Below are 21,365 nucleotides of genomic sequence, written 5' to 3' on the forward strand. Positions count from 1 at the left end.
ATCAAGGGTGTCAGTGTCCTTAGTAGTACTCTAGGGCTGCAGGTGCACTTAGGAGAGGGGGTTACACTGGGACTTGGTACTCTTTTTTTTTTTTTTATATCCTTCAGCAATCGTTAAGGAACAAAGCTGAGTCATGCTTTTGTGTGACGACTATTGAGGTCCCAATTGCTCACATAACATAATAAATCTTGCATGACTGTCTTGGGCATAGTAGGTGATTGGAACACCTTGGATGACTGTCACTGTTTTATTTTACATATGGTATTTTCTATATGAATCACTGTGTTGATCCTTGGGAAATTAAACACAAAAATAAACCGAGAAGTAAAAACAATCTAATACCTTAATTATAATGACATTTACCGTTGCTCACTAATACCCTTCATTATCAGAATGATTGCTATCATCTTGTCATTTATATTATCATCTCTGCAGTGACATTTTATGTCACTACAACTAGCATCATCATATCACCAGTATCATTATATTTGCTAGCAACACTACCAGCTCACAGCTATTGAAATCACAATCACTACTAGCTTCTTCAGCGTATCCCTCAGTATCACAATCAGCACTGTGAGCTTCTATATGCTGTTTGATACTGTCATGGACTCAAGAGCACGACAGGCCTGATTGGGAGCATGCTCTCATGGGTGTAACTCCACTGACTTCAGGAGAGTTACTCCTAATTAACACTGGTGTACATGAGATCTGAACTCAGTCCTATTAGTTTCCCAGACAATATGAGATGTGATAGGAGGAGAGAATAAGGATGAGATTTTCAACAACACTTAGTGTTGGCCTAACTCTGCTCCCATTTAAGTCACAGAGAGATTTTTACCCAAGTAACTGAATTTGGCCCAGTGAATACAGTCGGTTTAATTATGTTATTTTAAGCCTTTTTGTTAAAAGGCTGTCTCTGTCCCCCCTTTTAGAGTGGTAGCTGTGTTAGTCTGTATCAGTCTGCCCCCCTCTTCCTCCTCCTGTCACTTAGCTAGCAGTCAATCAATCGTTCATTTTCAGGCACTGATGAATTGGCACAGCACTGAAATATGAAGTAACAAGCTCTGATTAAACGGAATGAATTTAACATCAGCACTGAGGGACATAATTATGAACGATTCAAGGCACTGATCTATGGGGTCACTTTTCCCTGGGGAAAGGTGACTATTTATAGCAACTGGCTCTATGCCACGTCAGCTACCCACTTTCCTTTGGCATGGCAATGCCCCCTTTATTACTAGCCTCATCGGGAGCCATAACGGGTTTGAGCATTTTAAATAAATTAATAAACATACATCTCCCTAAAGTCAGGTGCCCAAGTTCATCATCATCACCATCCATGTCACAATCACAGCCAAGATGCTCGTCAGCAACTTTTGGCCCTGTCAGAAAACGTTCATTTCACTGCACTAGGAGAATTCCCCCTGACATGATGCCAGCTGTACAGTGCCATGAGACACGCGGAAGAAGGGGGAGGGGGGAAGCAGGGAGGAGTGAGCATGCTCTTTAACACCCTTGACACAAAATGCTCTTACCTCCCTCAGGATTTTGAAGGATTCCAGCACGGCTTTATTGACGGTCCCCACTCCTTTTGCCTGCAGCTCATCCACCAACTGCTTAAAGTGCTAGCATGAAGTGAGAAACACATGGCAGATATGAGATGCGGACAGAAGGAAGGCAGAATTCTCAGGACAGGGGAGAGAAGGGTGACACAGGGCCAAAGAAACCCTGTATTTCAGGACACATGACTACTCTAGATGGCTGGGCAAGCTTCCACTATAGCGTCTACAGATGTGAAAGTCAATAGGCTACTCCAATAACAGTTCTATCATGGGGCACCCACGTTCACATATGTGCTGTACTATAAGCTGCTGCACAGCACGTTCATAAATAACTGCCAGAAATAGCAGCGCCTCTCTTTGGAGATTTGTCCTTTGCTGAGGGTGAAACACAGGGGAGTTTGGTAAGAAATGTGGAGAGAAACATTCTGAGAATGTTAACTGTGGACTATGGGGACAAGGTGAGTATGAGCCACCTCCACAAGATTGAGAGCGAGAGAAACAAGGGAGATATAATCAGAACTAAAAATACATCCCAGCCAGGAGGGAGGTGCATCTTACAGCAGTCAGATGCACAATGACCACCTTAGGGCTACAGCTGCTCATCACTCCCAGATTAGAAAAGCAGCTATCAGCAAAGCACACTGAAAAAGTGCCCTACGAAAGGGGGAACCTAGACTGCAGCGTTCATTGGTGACCAGACATTTACTGGGAAAGGGCTGAATTCCCACTTTTCTGAGGGCCAAGGATGTGGATGGAAGGTCTGAGCTTTTAGAAATGGCACACGGAGTGCTCTTGAGAGTTATGTGCTTTTGTTCCTTGTGATAGGACAGGAAAGATTGACTGGTATGCTCTGGCTAGTTTGTGCTGCTCCAGAGACACAAATCAGTTGTAAACTTGGTTTAACCAGCCAGCTGCACTGAGTTTACAGCCGCTTTGCATATCCAGCGAGATGCAGAGCAGACAGTGTGTCACCGTGAATCTGGCTCTAGGTCTCAGAAATAAAAATCCACATGTTTTTGGGACATCAGTTGCTTCCTGTCCTTGGAGTTTCCCACCAAAGCATCACAGTCCCACTAACTCAACTACAATAAGAGAGCTGTCCCAACAACACCTCTGAGTCTGGCACTCACCTCTCTGTTATCTCTGTCTGCTTGGACCAGGATGCCCTTGAAACAGGGTTCAACATAATGAACATAATCATTATACTGAAGAGAGAGAAGTAAAAGAATAGGGTTAGCGATAAAAGGAATCTCTTGAAAGTAAGATTCGTAAGAGGACATTTATAGGGATAAAAACAGCATCTATTTTACAGTTACACTGTTTTATTTAGCTCTTTATTTAGAATTTTATTGTGCCAATTTTGTGCTCTAAACACATTACACTTTTAAAAATCCTGCCTTTTAAAATAATACATTAAATAAATTGTAGCATATTGGCAGATTAAATCCAGGCACACCCAGAGGTGCAGGGTTAATGCTATTTTATTAACAGAGTTACAGCAGTCTTCTCCACACTCTAATATCTGTGCAAAAGACAATTTATGTTAGCACTTAAATTCTCAGATTACAATACACAAGGGGACATATATTACATACATCTCTTTAAAAAACTAACATATAAAACACTCCCATCTTAGTATGATTTCCCTCTGTTCCTGAATCAACATTGCTCACTTCTCCATCTATCCATCCAGGTACTTATATGGCTCCCATCAATGGAATAGTTTAGCAACCGAAACAGATAACAATGAGCTCTCACTTCCTTCCCTACCAGCAGGGGACAAGCTTAGGGATTTTGGTGTTGTGTTCCCATAAATCTATAAGAATGAGGGTATAATTATGGGAAATCCTGGGCAAAGAGCTGGGGTTTGTATTTAGCTCTGAAAGGGAAGAGGTTTGCAATCACTCTCTTTTTCTTTGGCATTGAGTTCCATAGTCTTGATCCTGTGCAAGTTCTGTCTTCTGTGGTCACGAGCCACCCCTGTACTGGTCAACTGTCTTATTGTTCCAATGGTGTCACGGGAAGTCATGGTCACATAGAGGGAGAAATTCCATGGAAAACTTTGAAAATCAGGAGCTTGACCTTTTCCTGGACTCTGTTCTATGGGAAGTCAGTGCAGAGACTGATGTATCATGGTAATCCCAGCCAGGACATAAACAAGTTAATATCACTACTCTTCAGAAAAGTGCTCTCTTTCTTGACCACAAGTAGTCAGGATTTTGCTTATACATCTCACATGAAAGATAGCAGCTTCAGCAGCACAATGCCTCCTAGCACCAAGCTGGAGTGTTACTGACTCAGAGGGATGACAGCCATAAATCAAAATAGCACCATCACTTCCTGAAGCACCAAGTGTCCCATCCCAGTACTGACTCCGTCCCTTTGGGTTTAGTCTGCGAAATAGGAAAGGGTCACTGACCAAGATGATATAGTTGCAGACTGAGTTCTTGTATCATTACTAAAGTTTTGTCTCAATAAGAAAAGGAATAAAATTAGGAAAAGGAACAAACAAGCTTTTAATGTCAATCACAGGGTGAATAAGGAATTAGCATCTACCCTGCTGGTCACTCACCAAAGTACTTGCAACTGACTTGTCATAGCTGATTTGTTTTTGTTTCCCATTCCCATCGAACTCTAGAGCTAAGTGCTGTAGTGATATTACTGCTATCCCTGCATGGTTGGCTAGTGGAGCTGAAAGGCAGGCATGATTGACAGGGTGAGTTGTTTTATATTTAGACTGGGATACACTTACTGCAATAATATTGACGAAATCATTTTCCCCCAAAGTGTCCAAAATGGTGATGATGGTGTGTTTGGCAATGGTCATCAGCAGACCCTTCATGCTCCCACTGATGTCCACCACGATTATAATGTCCTTGGGCGAGGTGGCTGCCTGGATGTACCTTTATAGGATTGGGAGAGAAGAGAAGCTGGTACAACATAAGCACCGGGGAAGGCAGAATTCTGGGCATACCATTGGCCATAGCAGGTCCTTGATTCTAGACCCACGATAACATGCATGTCTGGAGCAGCAGCCTGGCAGTGGCAGACTTGGGAATGTACCCTTTATCCCATGCTGGATGTACCACTCATATAAATATGACGAGGCTGTCCTGCTGTTTAACAATAGTGCTCTGCTGGACCTGGGTTCTTGTTTACAGGACTGGCAAAGGCTGGGAGTGCTGCAGAGGTGATATGCTCAGACATAGCCGACAGAGGGAACTTGATGTTATTTAACAGTGATCCCTGCTACTGAGGTGACTGATTCAGAGAGTGGAATTGATGGACTCTGAACAGTCCCATCCCATTGTTCTGCAGTCTCATAAAGTGGAGGGGATAAAGAAGGGAGTCACTGACAGTGATTCCGTATGAGATGTTAGACCCCAAGATGGAGGGAGGGGCGTTGGAAGGGGATGGACAACACTCTCTAATCCAGTATGCTACAATGTGATTGCTTAAACACTAGTTTATCACTAGCTTATCTCTTTCTCCCAGGAGCAGTGTGCAACAGAGGCTCTGATTAGACTCCCCACTGCAGACAGTGGACTGTGACGTCTGTGCACTCACCATTCAGGTCTCTGTAACCCACACTAGGAAGGGGGGGGGGAGGAAACAAAAATCAGGACAAGGGTCAATCAAAGTTCCAAAAGAAGAGGAGAAAAAGGGGGTGAGAGAGAAAGAAAAAGATGGTGGGGCCTAATCTCTCACCAGCCTCGATTCCTGCAGTCGAAGGAGATGACTCCATTCTCATCTGGCATCCACTTTATCCCTGAACAGAGCAGCAAAAGGAGGACTCAGTGGCTTAATCACTCAGGAAAACAGGCCTTGGCTCCCCACCCCTGCAGGCACCAGACCTTCAATTATGCTTAGCTCTGAGACCTCACTATTTTAGTTCACAAGGTCATGTGACTCCCACAACCAACAGCAGAGCTCCAACAGTTATAGCAGCAGGCACATTGGATAAATACCCACAAAGCTTTCCTAGCTTTAATTTCTGGCCTTCACACAGTCCCTTGAATGTGTTGATTAATTTTTATGCAAAATGTCACTGGGCTGTGCCTGGTGCTCTCAGGAACGTTGAAAAATTGGGAAGGGAATGCATTTACTTTCATCTTTATACCATTTGTACACAGCTTTCTCCAATATCTGCAGTGCTGCTGACTCTGAGGTGATTTTGGCTGAGGTTGAAGCCAGTTTGATGATGACGTGAGAAGCTCCAGTCTCTAGTGAATTTGAGGCCTCTGATTGGCTGCCTGCCCTATGTGCCTGCCTCCTGGGGCTGAGCAACCAACTAGAGTTGCTAAAGGAAGAGCTCTTCCCTCCTCCCCCTCTCATCAGCAGCCCAACCATTCTCATAAGAGGGGATGGGGAGCTAAACTCCCCCCGGTCAGCCTGGAAGCGGGAGAGAGGACACTGCTGCAGTCTCCACCCCACAGGCCTGGGAGAGAGGATGAAGAATCCCACAAGGAGCAGAGCAGGGCTGGACCAGGGCAGAATTAATTGCTGGGCAGATGTAGGGGTGTGAGCTCCTGCCCCTTACCCAATACATATGGGAGAGTGGGCAACACTGAATGTCACACACACACACACACACACACACACACACACACACACACACACACACACACACACACAGGTGATGGGCAGGGGGAGTTCAAAACAATCAGAAGACAGACCAAAACCAAAATATAAACTTTTTGGGGAAAAACACAGATTTTTTGGGGGGCCAATCTCATGATTTTTTGGGGGGGGTCTGACTGATATTTGATCTCTTGAGGTTAGCAATATTGTATCTTTTTTCTTACAGAATGGTTGAGAACCTTAAAAAGTAGAAGGAGAGACGGGTGTGTGGCCCTGATTGAGCACTAAAGGCTTTGCCACGGCTTTCTCAGGGCAGATGGCACTACAGCAGGCAGTCAGCCTGAAGCTCATAAAGGCAAGCAGAATATCTTTGGTGTCACAAGTGCAACACACTGGTTGTGTTGTCCCCCCTGTATGGTGGCTAGAGCAGGGGTAGGCAACCTATGGCACTTGTGCCAAAGGCGGCACGCGAGCTGATTTTCAGTGGCACTCACACTGCCCAGGTCCTGGCCACTGGTCCAGGGAGCTCTGCATTTTAATTTAATTTTAAATGAAGCTTCTTAAACATTTTTTAAAACCTTATTTACTTTACATACAACAATAGTTTAGTTATATATTATAGACTTATAGAAAGAGACCTTCTAAAAAGGTTAAAATGTATTACTGGCACGCAGAACCTTAAATCTGAGTGAATAAATGAAGACTTGGCACACCACTTCTGAAAGGTTGCTGACCCCTGGGCTAGAGAATGAGAGTCTTCTATTGCCACCAGTGTTACTCTTTTACAGGAATGTGCCTTTGGTGCACACCATCCCAGTTCAATCAGCTCAGGCAACCTGTGGTTGGTGGTTATTTCCAAGAGGTCTCCCTTTTGGGGAATCTAACCCCAGACCCATATGTAATGCATACTTACTATTCTACAATGGAAGGCAGTGATCCACCTATCCCTAGGCTTCCCAGAATAGGTTCTGTATCAATGTGTTCCCTTCCCTGGTGTGTTTCATGTTTTAGAGAAAGGGCTAGGAATGTCTGAGCCTCTTTACCTGGGTAAAGTCTGAAGAATCCTGTGGAGCTGCCAAAGTACTGCCAGGTCAGTGTTGGGTCTCTTTGGAAATTGTCCACAAAAATAGGATTCAAGGCTTCTGACATGTAAACTCCATTCAATATGCCAGGGTCTGTGGGGAAAGGCGGAGCCAGGAAACATAGGGAGAGGGGAAGGAAGGGTGCAACGGGGGAAAAAAAGCACAGTATAGAGGAGAGTGGTGGGAACAAAGAGAAAGACCTAGACAGCGTGGAGCCTGTACATACAATGATTCTTCATGGTTTGAACACAATTACAACATGTATTCCTCACTACTGTCACTCCCTTCATGATGACAAATATCGTATTGAAACTGGCTTTAAAACAAACATTGCAAGAGGAATTGTCTTCACCGTTCAAGCAAATCCTGGAATGTAAGTCACCACTAGCAATCACAAGTTAAAACTCTGCTTGGTCACACATCATCTCCCTTCCTCTTCTGGGGTTTATCTACCTTGGGTGATTTACATCAAGTTAGAACAGGATCCCAAGGGGTTATGGTAATTAACTCAAGGTTAAATACAATGTAGCGCTCAGTATAAACAGGGATTGTTGTGTTATATCATCATACCAGCTGGCTGTGGTAGCCCAACCAGCTGAAACAATGTTAAACATGACAGTCCCTGGTTACAGTGAGTGTTTAACATTGTGCGCTGGTTATCAGACTCCTCCAGTTATGTTCTAACATGGTGCAATTACCAAGTGTAGACAAGACCTTAGATTTAAAACCCTCCATCTTTCTCCTATTACTCTCTTTTTTGATATCCCTCCTCTGGTTTTCTTCATTCCATTCCTCTGTCTCTGCTTCTCCCCCAAGGCCTGATCTCTGATCCCGGACCCCCGATCTCACTTACACCTGTGTAAATCTGAAGATTTACATAAGACATCTGAGGCTGACATAAGACAGCTTGTAGTGGTATCTACTCCAGCACCAGAGAGGGTAAAATAGAGCAGCAGCAACAGGGCACGAGAGGCTTTGATCAAAACCCTCTTTCTGCAATAAAACCCTCTCAAGCTTTTGAACTTTGCGGTGGCGTATATAATTTCTAAATCTAACAGTATAACAAATAATGATAGCGAAGCTTTAAAAGGGAATCACTGTAGGCCAAATAAATCAGGGGACTCACGAGTGTTTGTAAGTGAAGGGCTAGAGCAGTGACACTCAGACCTCAGTGGTTCAGGCGTCAAATTAGCGACCAACATTACGCAAAAGAGCCACAGTGGTGTGAATTCATTGTTTCATTTAATATATATTATTCTCACAGCAAAATGACTGAACAAGTATTATTATTTTACCAACTACAATTGGTTAGTAACAGAGTAAAAGCTTCATGATTGGTTAATAATTAAATCACACACTGTTTTAATATCATGTGCTGCAAAGAGCCGCAGGAGACGCATTAAAGAGCCACTTGCAGCTCCCAAGTCTCAGTCTGAGTATCACTGGGTTAGAGGCTTGGCTGCTTGCATGATGATAGATGACCTGGTTTAAGTAGCTGAAGTCCTGTGGTTTTAGAGGCTAAGCAGGGCTGAGTATGGTCAGTAGTTGAATTGGAGACCTCCCAGGGAACGGGTGTTTATGGAACACATGGATCTTTTGTGACCCAGATTATAGTCCCTAGGGCTGTCAGCTCAGCATGAAATTCATTTAAAATGTTTAGGAGAAAAAAACCTCTCTCTCTGCATTGGCCCTGGAATGATGTAATCACTAAGGATATAATCACCAGCACCTGCCTCTGTTTGTACCTGTAGCTTCATTGAGCTCACATACAGACAGTCATAGGAGATGAGCCCAACCTAAGACAGAAGTAAGGGAGCATTTCCTGCCAAAATGTACACGAGGAGAAGGATTGATAGTCTGGCAGGCACAGAGCCAGTAGCTGGAGGCAGCCTGATATGTCAATAGAATTGGGCAGCAACTTTAGGACAACTGTGGTCAAGAGCCTCAGCCTGTAAGGACTATGCAGCCCCATGTTTCAGCAGCTTGCCCACCAATTTCAATAGAGATAGGCCAGCTCCTGATTTAAGGCCAGATTGTGACTGGCAGATGTGTGGATGCACAAGGAGGGGAGGACAGTAATGAAGCACAATTGCAATGATGCTGCTGCAGTAGGCACGACGCCTCCCAGAGCTCCTCACTGCCACCAGAAGGACAGTGCCTTAAAGTCACAGTACAACCTTTATTCTCTATCTTTCACTTCCCGCCCTCCTATTTGTGTTGTTATTCCACTGTAGTTTCCAGGTTCCCCTCACTGGGTTGTGAAGTCAGAGGTAAGAGCCCGATTACCTTTGTTGTAGACATTGGTTGGGAGTTGCACATCGCTGTACGTTGTGTTCACCAGCAGATTATTGAAATGCTCATTTGGTTCCAGAATGAATTCGTCTCCAAGCTCCACATAATTATCATTCTCATCCTTCTCGTTAATCAGGAGAGAGTTGTAGTAATCAAACTGTTGATGAGGAGCAATGAGACAGAGGAAAGGGGAAAGACATCAAGAGAGTTTATTATCGGTACTGCCAGAAAAAAAATAATCTTTCCCTGCTTTTCCCCGCTGCCTCCCTCCCTCTGGAGCCCTTCCCCACTGCCAGAATCCTTCCCTGCAGTGGGGAAAGGCTCCAGCAGCAGGGAGCTTGCAGAGCCTTTCCCCACTGCCGGAGCCTTTCCCCACTGCCTCCCTGCTGCCAGAGATTTTCCCCACTGCTGTAGCCTTTTCCTGCAGCTAAAAACAGCAGTGCATATGGGAAGGCACAGCTTGGGCAAGTAGAGAGCCATGTACTTGGGCACATGCCCATACCTTTCAGGCGTATCTGTACGCCTTGTCTAAGCCATACCTGACCATCTACACTGCTACTTAAACCCATGCTAGGGGGACTACCTGAGAACATACGCTACACTCCACTGAAAGAAGCATGCAGTGTAGAGGTAGCCTCGATCTTTAATTCTTCACCCCACCCTCTTTGACAGATGTGTTCAGGTAGCTCCAGTAGAACTGATAATGGCCAAGTCATCACTCTTACCTGGTAGTCATAGAATCATAGAATATCAGGGTTGGAAGGGACCTCAGGAGGTCATCTAGTCCAACCCCCTGCTCAAAGCAGGACCAATCCCCAGACAGATTTTTGCCCCAGATCCCTAAATGGCTCCCTCAAGGATTGAACTCACAACCCTGGGTTTAGCAGGCCAATGCTCAAACCACTGCCAGTCTGTGATCAGATCAACTCACCAGCCCCACCAGCTTTTTGCAGCCAAATGACAAGAAGTGAGGTTTACAGTGGAATATACCAGTCCAAGAGGAAGTGGAGAGTTTCCACTTACCCATCATTCGGAGTCCCTGTTATTCCCCCTGTTAAAACTCCACTTCCTCTCCTACTGATCACAAAGCACCCCTTTCTCCCAGGATGGCACAGCACACAGGAGATCTTCCTTTGGAGATCACCTTTAAGGGCATCCCATGAGTTAGCCACAGCTGGGGGTGCCAGAGAGTCTGGAGTGGAAGGAATCAGCACCCTTCTTTCTGCAACATCCCCAGCTGCTACCAGCATGTGCAGCAAGAATCTGAAGGGTGCTCTTCAGCATGAGTTTACTACCACTGTGGCAGGGTGAGGAGCTGCCGTCATGCCCTGGACCTGCCATGGGAATCACTTATTTAATCAGAATGACTCCTAATGAGACAGGAGTGAGTTATTAATGTGCTACTGGGTGCTCTGAAGGCAAGGAAATTCCCAACATGCCTAGGAATGGGATGGTTAGATAACTGGGCACTCCTGGGATTGGCAGACCATGCCTGGCTATTGGCCAGTTCCTTCAAGGCTCCCCGTCACATGAATCAGGGCTTTGTCATTGAAGGATATGAACGTACCACCAGAGAGGAGTTGAATTCATGGTTCAGATCTGCATCTTCCGCTGCTTCCACCAGCCTCTAATGCAAACACACACAAAGGGAGGATGAGTGGGAAACACCGGACAAGTCTTTTCAGAAGCATGAATTGTTCACAAAATACTGAAAACCCAGTGACTCGGACTTCAGATCTAGTTCAGCACAGCAGAGGAAGCTACAGGAGGTTACAAATTCCCTTGCATCCAATAAAGGAACTAAAGTTCTGTGCAGCAAGTTTCAAATCTGGGGAGTGTACTCACAGCTACTCACTCCTAAGACTTTGTCCCCCCCACATAATGAGTACGTGGCACTGAGCATATTCATAGAGAGAGACAGGGCTGCCCAGAAAGGGGGGGGGCAAGTGGGGCAATTTGTCCCAGGCCTTGGATCCCAGAGGGGCCCCCACGAGAATATAGTATTCTATAGTATTGCAACTTTTTTTATGGAAGGGCCCCCCGAAATTGCTTTGCCCCGGGCCCCCTGAATCCTCTGGGCAGCCCTGGAGAGAGACTTCTATTCAGAAGAACAACAGAAGTTTTCATTCCACTTTAACTGGAGCCCTGTGAAAAAGATAACCCAGAGCCAGCCCAGCTTCAGCCTATCACCAACATAAAGGGAACGCAGACAAGCAGTGTGATGACTGGATTTTCAAAAGGGCCAGGAAACGTTATGACCATTGGTAAACTTTGCCAGCTATGGAAGCTAAAATAATCATCTGCATTATCAAATCTCATGTTTCAGGGCATCAACTGATCGTTTGTTTAGATTAAGATGGAATCCTGCTCAAACACAGCTGCATTTACAACACTGCACAATAAACTGTAGCTGTGTTATGGGCCTTAATAAGGCAATCCAAGTTTGAATCTGAGTCTAATCTTCATGGAAGGTCCCTAGCTCTCTGATGAGTCAAACCAAAACCCTGGACCTGAACACACTTAAACTTTCCTTTTGATCCAGTTCCAAACATTGTGGTTTTGGCCCATCTTTACTTTTTTTACACCAAATGGTTTTTAAGGAGCCAGGACTGTGTGACTATGGATCTGCACTTCTAAAATTAGGGTAAATACACTGGCACACAACAGAGTCACAGATGTTAAGACTGGACGGGACCATTATGATCCAGATTCTAGCTTGACTTCCCTACATAACACAGGTCAAAGAACCTCACCCAATCAGAGAGCAACTAATGCGCACAATAAACATTCTCAAGCAGCTGCAAGAGTCAAACTCACAGTCCATGGGTATTGCTCAGTGACAACAGCCACAGTATGCCACATTGGGCCACACAATGTTCAAACAGGCTGCCATTCTTCAATAGCCAGTGTTCACTGCACAGGGCAGGGGTCTCACCTTCTGGAGGGTTAGCCCTGGATCTCTTGAATGAATGTTCATTATCTCATATTTATTTTGAAGCTAGCCAAGTCACTTGTTTTATTTTTCACCCCTGGCTGAGGTAGAAGCCACTATTCCTCTGTTTGTATGCCAGTTTCTTTCTGCTAGTGGCTACATAATAACAGATGGAGTCAAGAGGCACCAGCTGCTGTTTGGATGGGCAATGAACTCCTCGTATAACCTTTATACCTGCATAGCTTAGCAGTTGCAGGGAAATCAGGACCAGATATTTTTAGAGGTATTTAGGAGCCTAAAGATGCAGGCACCTCGTGGGATTTTCAAAACCACATAGGTACCTGAGTCCCATTGATTTCAATGGAAGTTAGGTGCCTAGGTGCTTTGTAACTCCCACTAGGATCCTATCTACATCATTAGGTGCCTAAATACCTTTAAACATTTGGCCTTCAGTGCATCTAGCTTTGTGGTTGGCAGAAGGGGATTTCCCCATAAAGTTCTCAAGTTTGTACCTCAACAGCTTCTACTTTTCTGCGCAGCATGCTCTCCATCTCCTCTGAGAACTTCTTCACCAGCTCCAAGCCATCCACCTCCTTGATCTTCAGAGTGGGCTCCACATCTTTGTACTTCTGGCCAAAGGAAAGGAGAAAATCCTCACTGAATAAGATTCACTAGGAAAGTTGTGAATCAATTACATTAGCTGGGCATTCTAGTTACTGAGGAGAGATGCATCTAAAGGGTGGTCCTGATATTCATCTATCCTTTTCTATGCCTCCCCTTTCTTCCCTTCAGTTGGACCTGTGCAAATAACTAGTGCATAATGCAGTTAATTTAGACCTCTATGCATGATTTGTTGGTGCCATCAGGTGCTTGTAGTTGTCTAAGTTACCTCAGCTGCACCAGCAAATGATCACCCATGCAAAAATGGGCCTGTGGTTATTCGCACCCACAAGCTGTGCAAAAATGGAAGCCAAGTTTTGAAAGCTTGCCAATGTGTGTATGTACATCAAAGATAACTGTATATGTGTCATGCATACCTGCCACCATGCCACCTCAAGCTGAGTTCTTGTCAACTCTCACAAGCCAAGGAGGATTGGGTCTTATCAGTGCTTATATGGGACTTGGGAGACCTCCCAGACAAATCCAGGGGTGCAGGGAGTGGTGATGGTAACTGAGTTCCAGAGTCAGTGCTGAACCAATTCCCTGCCTTGGGGTTAATGAGCACTAGAGCTGGGGATGCCCTCCACTGGCTGAGACAAAGTCCTGACAACTTCATAGTCATTCAAGATTTTCTGACATCTGATACAAAATAGGGGTTTAACCCCCAGTATTCTGTCCAAATTCCAAACTGGGCAATTATATTGTGCATGCCTAAATCACCCCTGCAGTTTCCATGTTAGATGTGATAGTCCTTATGTCTTCTCTTTAAAAACAACCAGGAAAGAGGAGCAGACCAGATGGGAGCAGGACGGGAAACAAACTGCAAAAGGAGACAATGTGATTAACCTCTGTCAAAAAGGACAGAGCCCTTATCCTGCTAGTGGTGATGGTAATGAGAGTGTTTTGATTTAAGCAGGAAAACAAATTAATAGATTCCCTTAGTCCCTCAGCCTTTCTCTTTGCAGTATATGCACTCCACCCTTGCCCCCGGATGTGCAGGATTTATAAACAGGCTACATGGAGAAAGTTTTGTGAGACCCCCTTCTTAAAATATTGGCAGCACACCAGTGCTCTCAGCCTGAGGTTCATTCTCCAGCATGATACAAAATGAGAGGGGGGGGCAGAGGATTTGGTGGTCCTTTCTAATTAGATGTGGCAAGGGGGTTGAATGTCTCTGGGATAAACCACCAGGGCTCCTATTGTTAGACAAGCTCACTCATCATTAGAGAAGGCTGCTGAGCATATGTGGAGTCTGAAATGCCCTGAGGAGGGGACAGGGCTGAGGAGGTAGGACAGAAATAGAATCATACCCAGCTTGCGGGAGGCACGTGCGGAAGCTGCTAGTACTGTCTGGCATGATTAACAGAGCAAGGCTTTACTGGATTAAAAACTCCAGCCCTTGCATCCATGCTGCTGCTGCTGGGTAGCTGGACTGGATGGGGGAGGGGAAAAGAAGAGGAGGGGATGATTGCAAAGCACAGCAACACTACCAAGAGGAGATTTACAGCCCACAGATGGAAGGCCCTGGATGATGACGAGACCACGGGACTCATCCCAGCTGCTGCCAGCCTGTCCCATTTAACTGTGTCATGGTTTCATCTGCAGAGAAGCTGATCTCTGCCACTCTGGGGGCTTTAATCAGGGCCCTCCTCTGTGAGATCAGAGTCATCTCCCCCTGGAATGCAAGACAGCTGGGAAAACTATACTAGCACTTGCATGAATGCTCTGTGCAAAGAAAACACCATCAGTTGTGGATAAACTGGGGTTGTACAGGATGGAGCAGTGATTGTTCCCAACAGCGCAGGGCTGTACAGCAGCGTTTTCACTCTAGCAGGGTAATAACAGCACTTTGCACTCCTGTCAATGATTTTGAGCATGCTTCTGACACATCAGTAATTAGAGGTTAAAAGGATATCAATAACAATGGGCACTTGAGTTTACCAGCCACAGTGTACATTAAGAGCCCAGCCACACATAGTGTGCACAGTTCAACCCTTAGAATTCTCTGGGGTGGGGAGAATATTGCACAACATTAGCAGCTGGATATTTCAATGAATTCATTGGGGCTGTGTTCACCTTTGTGTTCCTTGAAATATTCTAGCAAATAATTTCACTGGCCGGAATGTTGATGAAAACAGTGAATTTTAATAGGACTCTTAGAGACTATTTGCTGAAAGAATATTCACATCCCACATGTAGGGAACACAAATAATGCCATGTGACCTCAGGTATTATGATCAGTTACCATAGTGATAAGTGCACTATAAATGTCTAGGTAGACTTCTGTGTCCAATCAAAACTAACCAACACAGATTACATTTAGAATCTTGGTTATCAAATATCAACCCAGATTCACTTGCTGAAATTATTCAGCAAGTAATTTTTAATAACAAAGAGTCAAAAAACAAAAAAACCCACCACCAGAAGAAAAACCGATAAGTTGCTTGAGTACAAGTCACAAACAGAAAAAGAGCCTATGTTCATAAGCTACATCTCTCCTTTAAAACCATGGTAACAACTAATTGGGATTCTCCTTCAGCACAAGTTGGGGAGGCTGAGGTCCCAGAGTTCTGTATCCTTTGCTGTGTCTGTGAAGTGATTTACATTGCCAAATATATGTTCCTGTTCCAACCTCCATGAAATTTAGTCCACTGAAGTACTTAGCATTGCATAACTCACTGACAGTGCCACTACTTAAGTCAGAGAAAGACATTCCACCCTCACCCAGCAAAATCACTTAACATTCATTATTTAATTTGTCTGTTCTGGCCATTCTGCAATATTTAGTAATCTCCTTACTCAGTCTCATCTCCAGCTGAAGCCAACGGGGTTTAGCCACAAAGGAAAGCAGGAATTGGTTCTAGGAAACATATTCATTTTTCAATTTCTAATTAACTAAATCTAGTAAGCGTGAAATCCTGGGCCCATTAAAGTCAATGGCAGTTTTTCCATTGACTTCAATGGAGCCAGGATTTCACCATCATTGACCTCTCTTTTCTCAGTAAAAACAATAGTAAGTAATTCAATTACTTAGGGTCAAATCCTGATCCACATGTCCTCCAGACCATGAACAACTAAGTTTTCCATGATGTGGCTGGGTTCTGTGGTCACTGAAATTCTCAGCAGTGGCTGTTGTATAACAGAGAGCAGCTGGTAGACTATATAGCCGGCACACTCGACAAGCCATAGAAAAACAAAGCCTGGATTTTTTGTGCCCTTCAAATGTACTTTGTCAGCCTCATAGAGTTTTCTGGGCCTTCTGCTATGCTTTCTCCTCCCATGGATTTTTCAGTGGGGAGGAATGAACCAGCCCTTTTTATCTAATTACTAGAAGTTATCAGGAATTAGAAAGTATTACTTATTGCATAATGCACACGGTTTTTACTACTCTTAAGAAAAGAAATGACTAATTTAAAGTAATTTCTCTCTTTGGGTGAAAGCAATTTGTATGAAATTCACCCCTTTGAACACAAAAGGCCTGTGAACCATTTAAGTCCCATTTAAGTTTTCAAAATAGGGCTCACAGAAAAGGAACCACCAAAGCTAAAGAAGATGTATGCTTTGCCACTGTTCCCACAGCAGAGCCAACGCATTGCAGTGGAGATTTCAGCAGACCAGAGCAAATCAATTTTTAAGCTTCCTTTAGTGGCTATGTAAAATTTGCTGTGACCATGTCCTGGCTGGTTCCTGGCTCGCTGCTAGCTGAGGAATGGGGCTCCATGTTGCTTTCTGGTGTCATCATAATTCTAACACAGCCTAAGGCTTTATTGGGCCTCGTGGGGTGGGTGCAGGTTGGTGGTATCCAGTAGGACTGGAAGCAGGGGCTGTGGGTTGCAATAGGAATGCCTTATTAGTTTTCCTCTCTTTAAAACAACAAAAGCAAGCAAAAACTGCCAATGAAATTCAATGCAAAATGTTAATTAATGAAATAGAAGATTTAAATATAGAAAAGGCAGGAAACGAAAAATTATAGTGCTAATAGCAACGGGAATTTAGTTACATTGTAAATATATCAAGCTCCTAATGTAAGGCCAAATTCTGATGTCCTTATTGTTATTACTCAGGTTTTTACTATGTCGTTACACAGGCGAAACTCCCATTGACTTCAATAAGAGTTTTGCCTGAGTGAGGAGTGAACAAACATTGAGAAAAAACTCCAGGATTTGGCCTCTGCATTGTAAATCCATTGGGGAAGGGACCTGTCCTTGTATTTGTCTGCAAAGCGCCCCAAATACCTATGATGCTGTAGCAGCAAGCCAAAATATTTCATGTGTGAAATGTGCCATGTAGCTCAAATACGATAACGTTGCTTTGGAAACTCTTGAATTTGAATTTTCTGACTTCTGTGCATTCAAATCCCCTGCCTTAACATAACCTGAGTCTGGGTGTACGTGTGTGTGTGTGTGCAGGTGCTGGATTACATCAAAGTTCTTTGTAGGTCTGGCCTCTTTGAAAACAAGTTTCACCTATCTCAAGAGGTTTGTTCACATTACTGCATTAGGAGGATACCTGATCTTAGCCTCATGAAATCTCTCTCTCTCTCCACAGCTATAGCTCAAGCATGCAGATTGAAGTCCTTCAAGCTTATCTGCTTTAAGAAGCTTATTAGCGAAGATGGTGTTTGATCTAGAGTTTCCTAACAGGATAGAGGATGAGGAAAGACCCGGGGAAATGGGCACAGCAGGAAGAGAGGGGAAAACCCCAGGACGAGAGGGAAAAATAAATAGGATTCGAGAGGGAGCAAGGGGGGGAGAGGTAATTCTGACTTGTCTGAGATGCATGTGTATTTCTCTAGTAATGTCTAAACTGGGTAAGAAATGGACTTGGGGAGATGACTCAGAGAAGGAGAGAGTACGCAGGGCTGTGTTGGATCAGAAATCAAAACCAGTTCCTGCAGGAAGTGACAATGGTGACTCAATGAGTGGCATTCTTCCCCTGAGACGCCACTGAACCAGTGTCCCACTCTGACATCAAGAATTCCATTTCAAGCAAAGCCCAGTCCATCTGCATGCAGTGTAGCAGGTCTGCATCGTGCACAAGAGAGAGGCAGATACCGCCTTCTCTCTATCAGTGCACTGCTCAGTATCTTTGACGGGAGCAGATGAAATGTGGCTATTCGTGGGTGGGGGGGTGCTCTGTCCTCTATCAGGGAAAGACAGGTGCCACCCCTGCTGCATGAATCCTGGGCTTGATTTGCTGGTCAGAATCAAACTGTCTTTCAGTCAGAAATCAATCGTCTTGTCTCTGAGAGAATCACACATAAGATTTTGCTGGATTTGGTGCAATCTTTTATTGACGATCTGAACATGGTGACTGCTATTGTTGAAGTAGCATCTATGAGCCCTGTTGTGGTAGGTTCTGTACAGCTCCTCTCCCAAAGACCTTACAGTCTAAATAGACAAGACAGACAAAGGGGAAATAGGGGCACAGAGAGGTGAAAGGTCACCCAGCAAGCCAATGGCTGAGGTGGGAATAGAACCCACATATCCTGGCTCCTAGTAACTTGTCCACACTGCCTTTCACAGACCACACTGCTTCTCATAACACTGGGTTTGTCAAGGAACAACCCCTCTGACTTTAAGGAAGGTGGAAGCCTTTAACCTCTGAGCAGAAATAGCCACAAGAGCAGTATTGGTTGGTTCTGATGGAGCAGTGGAGACAAAGACGGCAGCATTTTATCACAGTCCTTAACAGAGATGGTGTAGCTTATAGAACCTGATGGAAAATTCACACCTGCAGTCTTTCCATGAAGATCATAACAAGGGGCAAATGCCTTGTGACATCACAAGAGACAGAGGTCCCAGCAGAAAGCAAATAGCTTCCATTTGAATGGCTTCTCTAGGTCCAAAGGGAACTTGGATACCTGCCAGAAGCTGCTTCCATCAGCTGGTGACACTATAGAAGAGTTGGCAATGGGCAACCATCATCACCGCTACTAAAGGCCCGGCTTCAGCCTGTTTTGGTATCACACCACAGCTGGGTAAGAATTGGGCAATGAAGGGTCTGGATGCATTTTATTCCAATGTGGCACATGTATGCTCCTCATGAACAAGACTAATGATCAGTGTAGATGACTCATGCTAAAGGACTAGAGGACATTTATCAGACAAGCACAGCCAAGGAGGCAGAGAGGGAATCTGTTCTTGCATCAGACAGAAGGGAACACACTAGAGAAGGAGTTTCCAGAGGGTCCAGTAGAAAGGTGAGGAAGTGTGAATGGAACAACATTCTGTCCCTTTTGTAGCTGCAGCACAGGAGTGGCTCTATCAGTAGAAAGAGGGCAACATGTAAACAGGTAGAAGGAGTGAAGGGCAATTTATGGCTTGGTGCAAAGAGAAGATGCAGGGAAGTAGGAGAGAGAAGGGATGGTGGATGCGAGGAAAGAATCCATCCTCTCAGATGGGTTCTGCGGTGCTCGTACTGAGCCCTGTCCTCTCCAGCAGCACCAAAGAGAGGCTGATTGGTAAAACTGTGCTTGCAGCACAAAGGGCGGAGTCAAAGTTGCACGTGATCATCCCTCCCCTCCCCTCCTCAAGCTGTCTATAGCAGACAGGGACAGCAACCAGGTAGGGAAAGCAATGGCGTCCCAGGTTACTGGGTGTGCTTGCACTGAATGCCTTCCACTATCACAAAAGACACCATCATGACACAGCATCTTAGCACTAGCCCTTTCTACAATATAGAAATTGGTGTAGAAACTACTCTCACTTCTCCCTATTCCCAGAAATGGGTTATCTACTAGGCCAGAATTGGAGCAGAGTCCCCTGGTAGATTGAGCAAAGAGGATGATAACCGGGCTACATATCTGTCATCCACTAGGGGCTCCAGGTTCCACCACAGACACCTATTGCCTGGAAGCAGAACACAGGGAGACTGATTGCACCAGCAGGCTCATACCGCCACTTGGGGGTGATTTTCAACAATGCTCAGCACTGGCTGAACCCTGCTCCCCAATTTATAATTAGCTTCACTGGGAGCGGGGACAGGCCAGTGCTGAGCACTTTCAAAGGCCCACCCTCAGTACTATATACGGAGGCCATCCAAGCCAATGAGCTATTGGCAGTCAGCCGAGAGTGTGGCCATATGGAAAGAGGCTGATTTTCACAGATGGAAGATCTGAATCAGAACAGAGAAGCTCCCTCCCACCACTCTCTGGCAATGAGAGCCAGGGGAATGGCAATGATCAAGAGGCAGGTCTGGTGCTCACTGCTCTCCATGCTAAAGCCTAACCTACCTACATGCACAGTCACTGTGTGTGTGAGTTCATGAAGAGTGTGACTGGTTCCTTATCTGGCTCATGGAACTGCCTCTCTGCCAGGATTCTGATGAGAACTCTGTCCCCCGGCAATTTCAATGAACACTCTCCCCCGGCCCCCCATCTAGCTTCTGCATTGGCCTGTTCCATATAAAATATACTACGTCCCAGGCAGACTCACACATACACACTTCAAATTAGCCTTCTGTGATTGAAACTCAATCACTCCAAAGTTCATGGACAGCAAAAGAGGAGCTGGCCTGACCAAAGCAAGCTCATTATTTCAGATAATTACGTGCTGGTTCATAACTGATTAATTCCAGCAGAAACTTGAGACAGATTTTTGCTGTGCTTCTCCAGTGCCAGCATTTCCTACCTGAGCTCATGGACCGAGCGAAACAAACAAGATGGTCCAAATTCTCTGCTGGTGCAAATGGGCCAAACACCACTGAAGTCACTGGAGTTGGACCCATTTATGCCAGCTGCTGCCAAAAGGATGTTCCTAGCAGCTGGAATTTCAAGAAGTGGAGGGTATGAAGGTTGCTATTCCTGTGCTGAAGTTGCAGGGGCATGGATTAAAGAACTGTGCATGATGGGCAGGCTAGGGTAGGGTGAGCAATTCTTTATTCCAAGGCAATCTAGTGGTATACAACTGCTTTCAGAAATGGCATCACAATGCCCTTCAGAGAATCAGTCCTAAACTAAAGAGGAAAATCAAATTTTAAAGCAAGATTTAAAGAGAGGGAAGTGACTCAGTGGAACAGTGGGAGGAAGACAGATGAGGAAGTACAAATAAACAAGAGAGCCCCAGTTGGGAAAGCCCAGGGAACAGAGAGGAAGGCAATATTGGAGTAGAGTGAGCAGGTGGGGGAGTAGACGTATATGCAGTTAAGAAGGGAGGAGAAGAGTGAATATGGTCATTAAGGGAAATAGGTGGATATGAGGTCAGAGGAGAAAGGTGAACAGTGCCCATGGATAGTATGAAAAGCCAGGAGGGC

The 21,365-nt window shown here is 45.0% G+C and overlaps 1 protein-coding gene across 1 annotated transcript in view; it reads right to left on the reverse strand.

Annotated features, from left to right (window-relative positions):
* Window positions 1–21,365, reverse strand: part of CACNA2D4 (calcium voltage-gated channel auxiliary subunit alpha2delta 4) — a 160,986-nt gene that overhangs the window by 127,120 nt on the left and 12,501 nt on the right. The window contains exons 3-10 of the mRNA XM_065595497.1: window positions 12,965–13,081; window positions 11,088–11,147; window positions 9,515–9,677; window positions 7,190–7,321; window positions 5,274–5,334; window positions 4,318–4,468; window positions 2,696–2,770; window positions 1,539–1,628 (exon numbers count right to left, since the gene is read on the reverse strand). Of these exons, the coding sequence (XP_065451569.1) occupies window positions 1,539–1,628; window positions 2,696–2,770; window positions 4,318–4,468; window positions 5,274–5,334; window positions 7,190–7,321; window positions 9,515–9,677; window positions 11,088–11,147; window positions 12,965–13,081 (849 nt within the window). The remainder of the gene's footprint in view (window positions 1–1,538; window positions 1,629–2,695; window positions 2,771–4,317; window positions 4,469–5,273; window positions 5,335–7,189; window positions 7,322–9,514; window positions 9,678–11,087; window positions 11,148–12,964; window positions 13,082–21,365) is intronic.

The sequence above is a fragment of the Chrysemys picta genome, chromosome 1, assembly GCF_011386835.1.
Source record: "Chrysemys picta bellii isolate R12L10 chromosome 1, ASM1138683v2, whole genome shotgun sequence".
NCBI lineage: Eukaryota > Metazoa > Chordata > Testudines > Emydidae > Chrysemys > Chrysemys picta.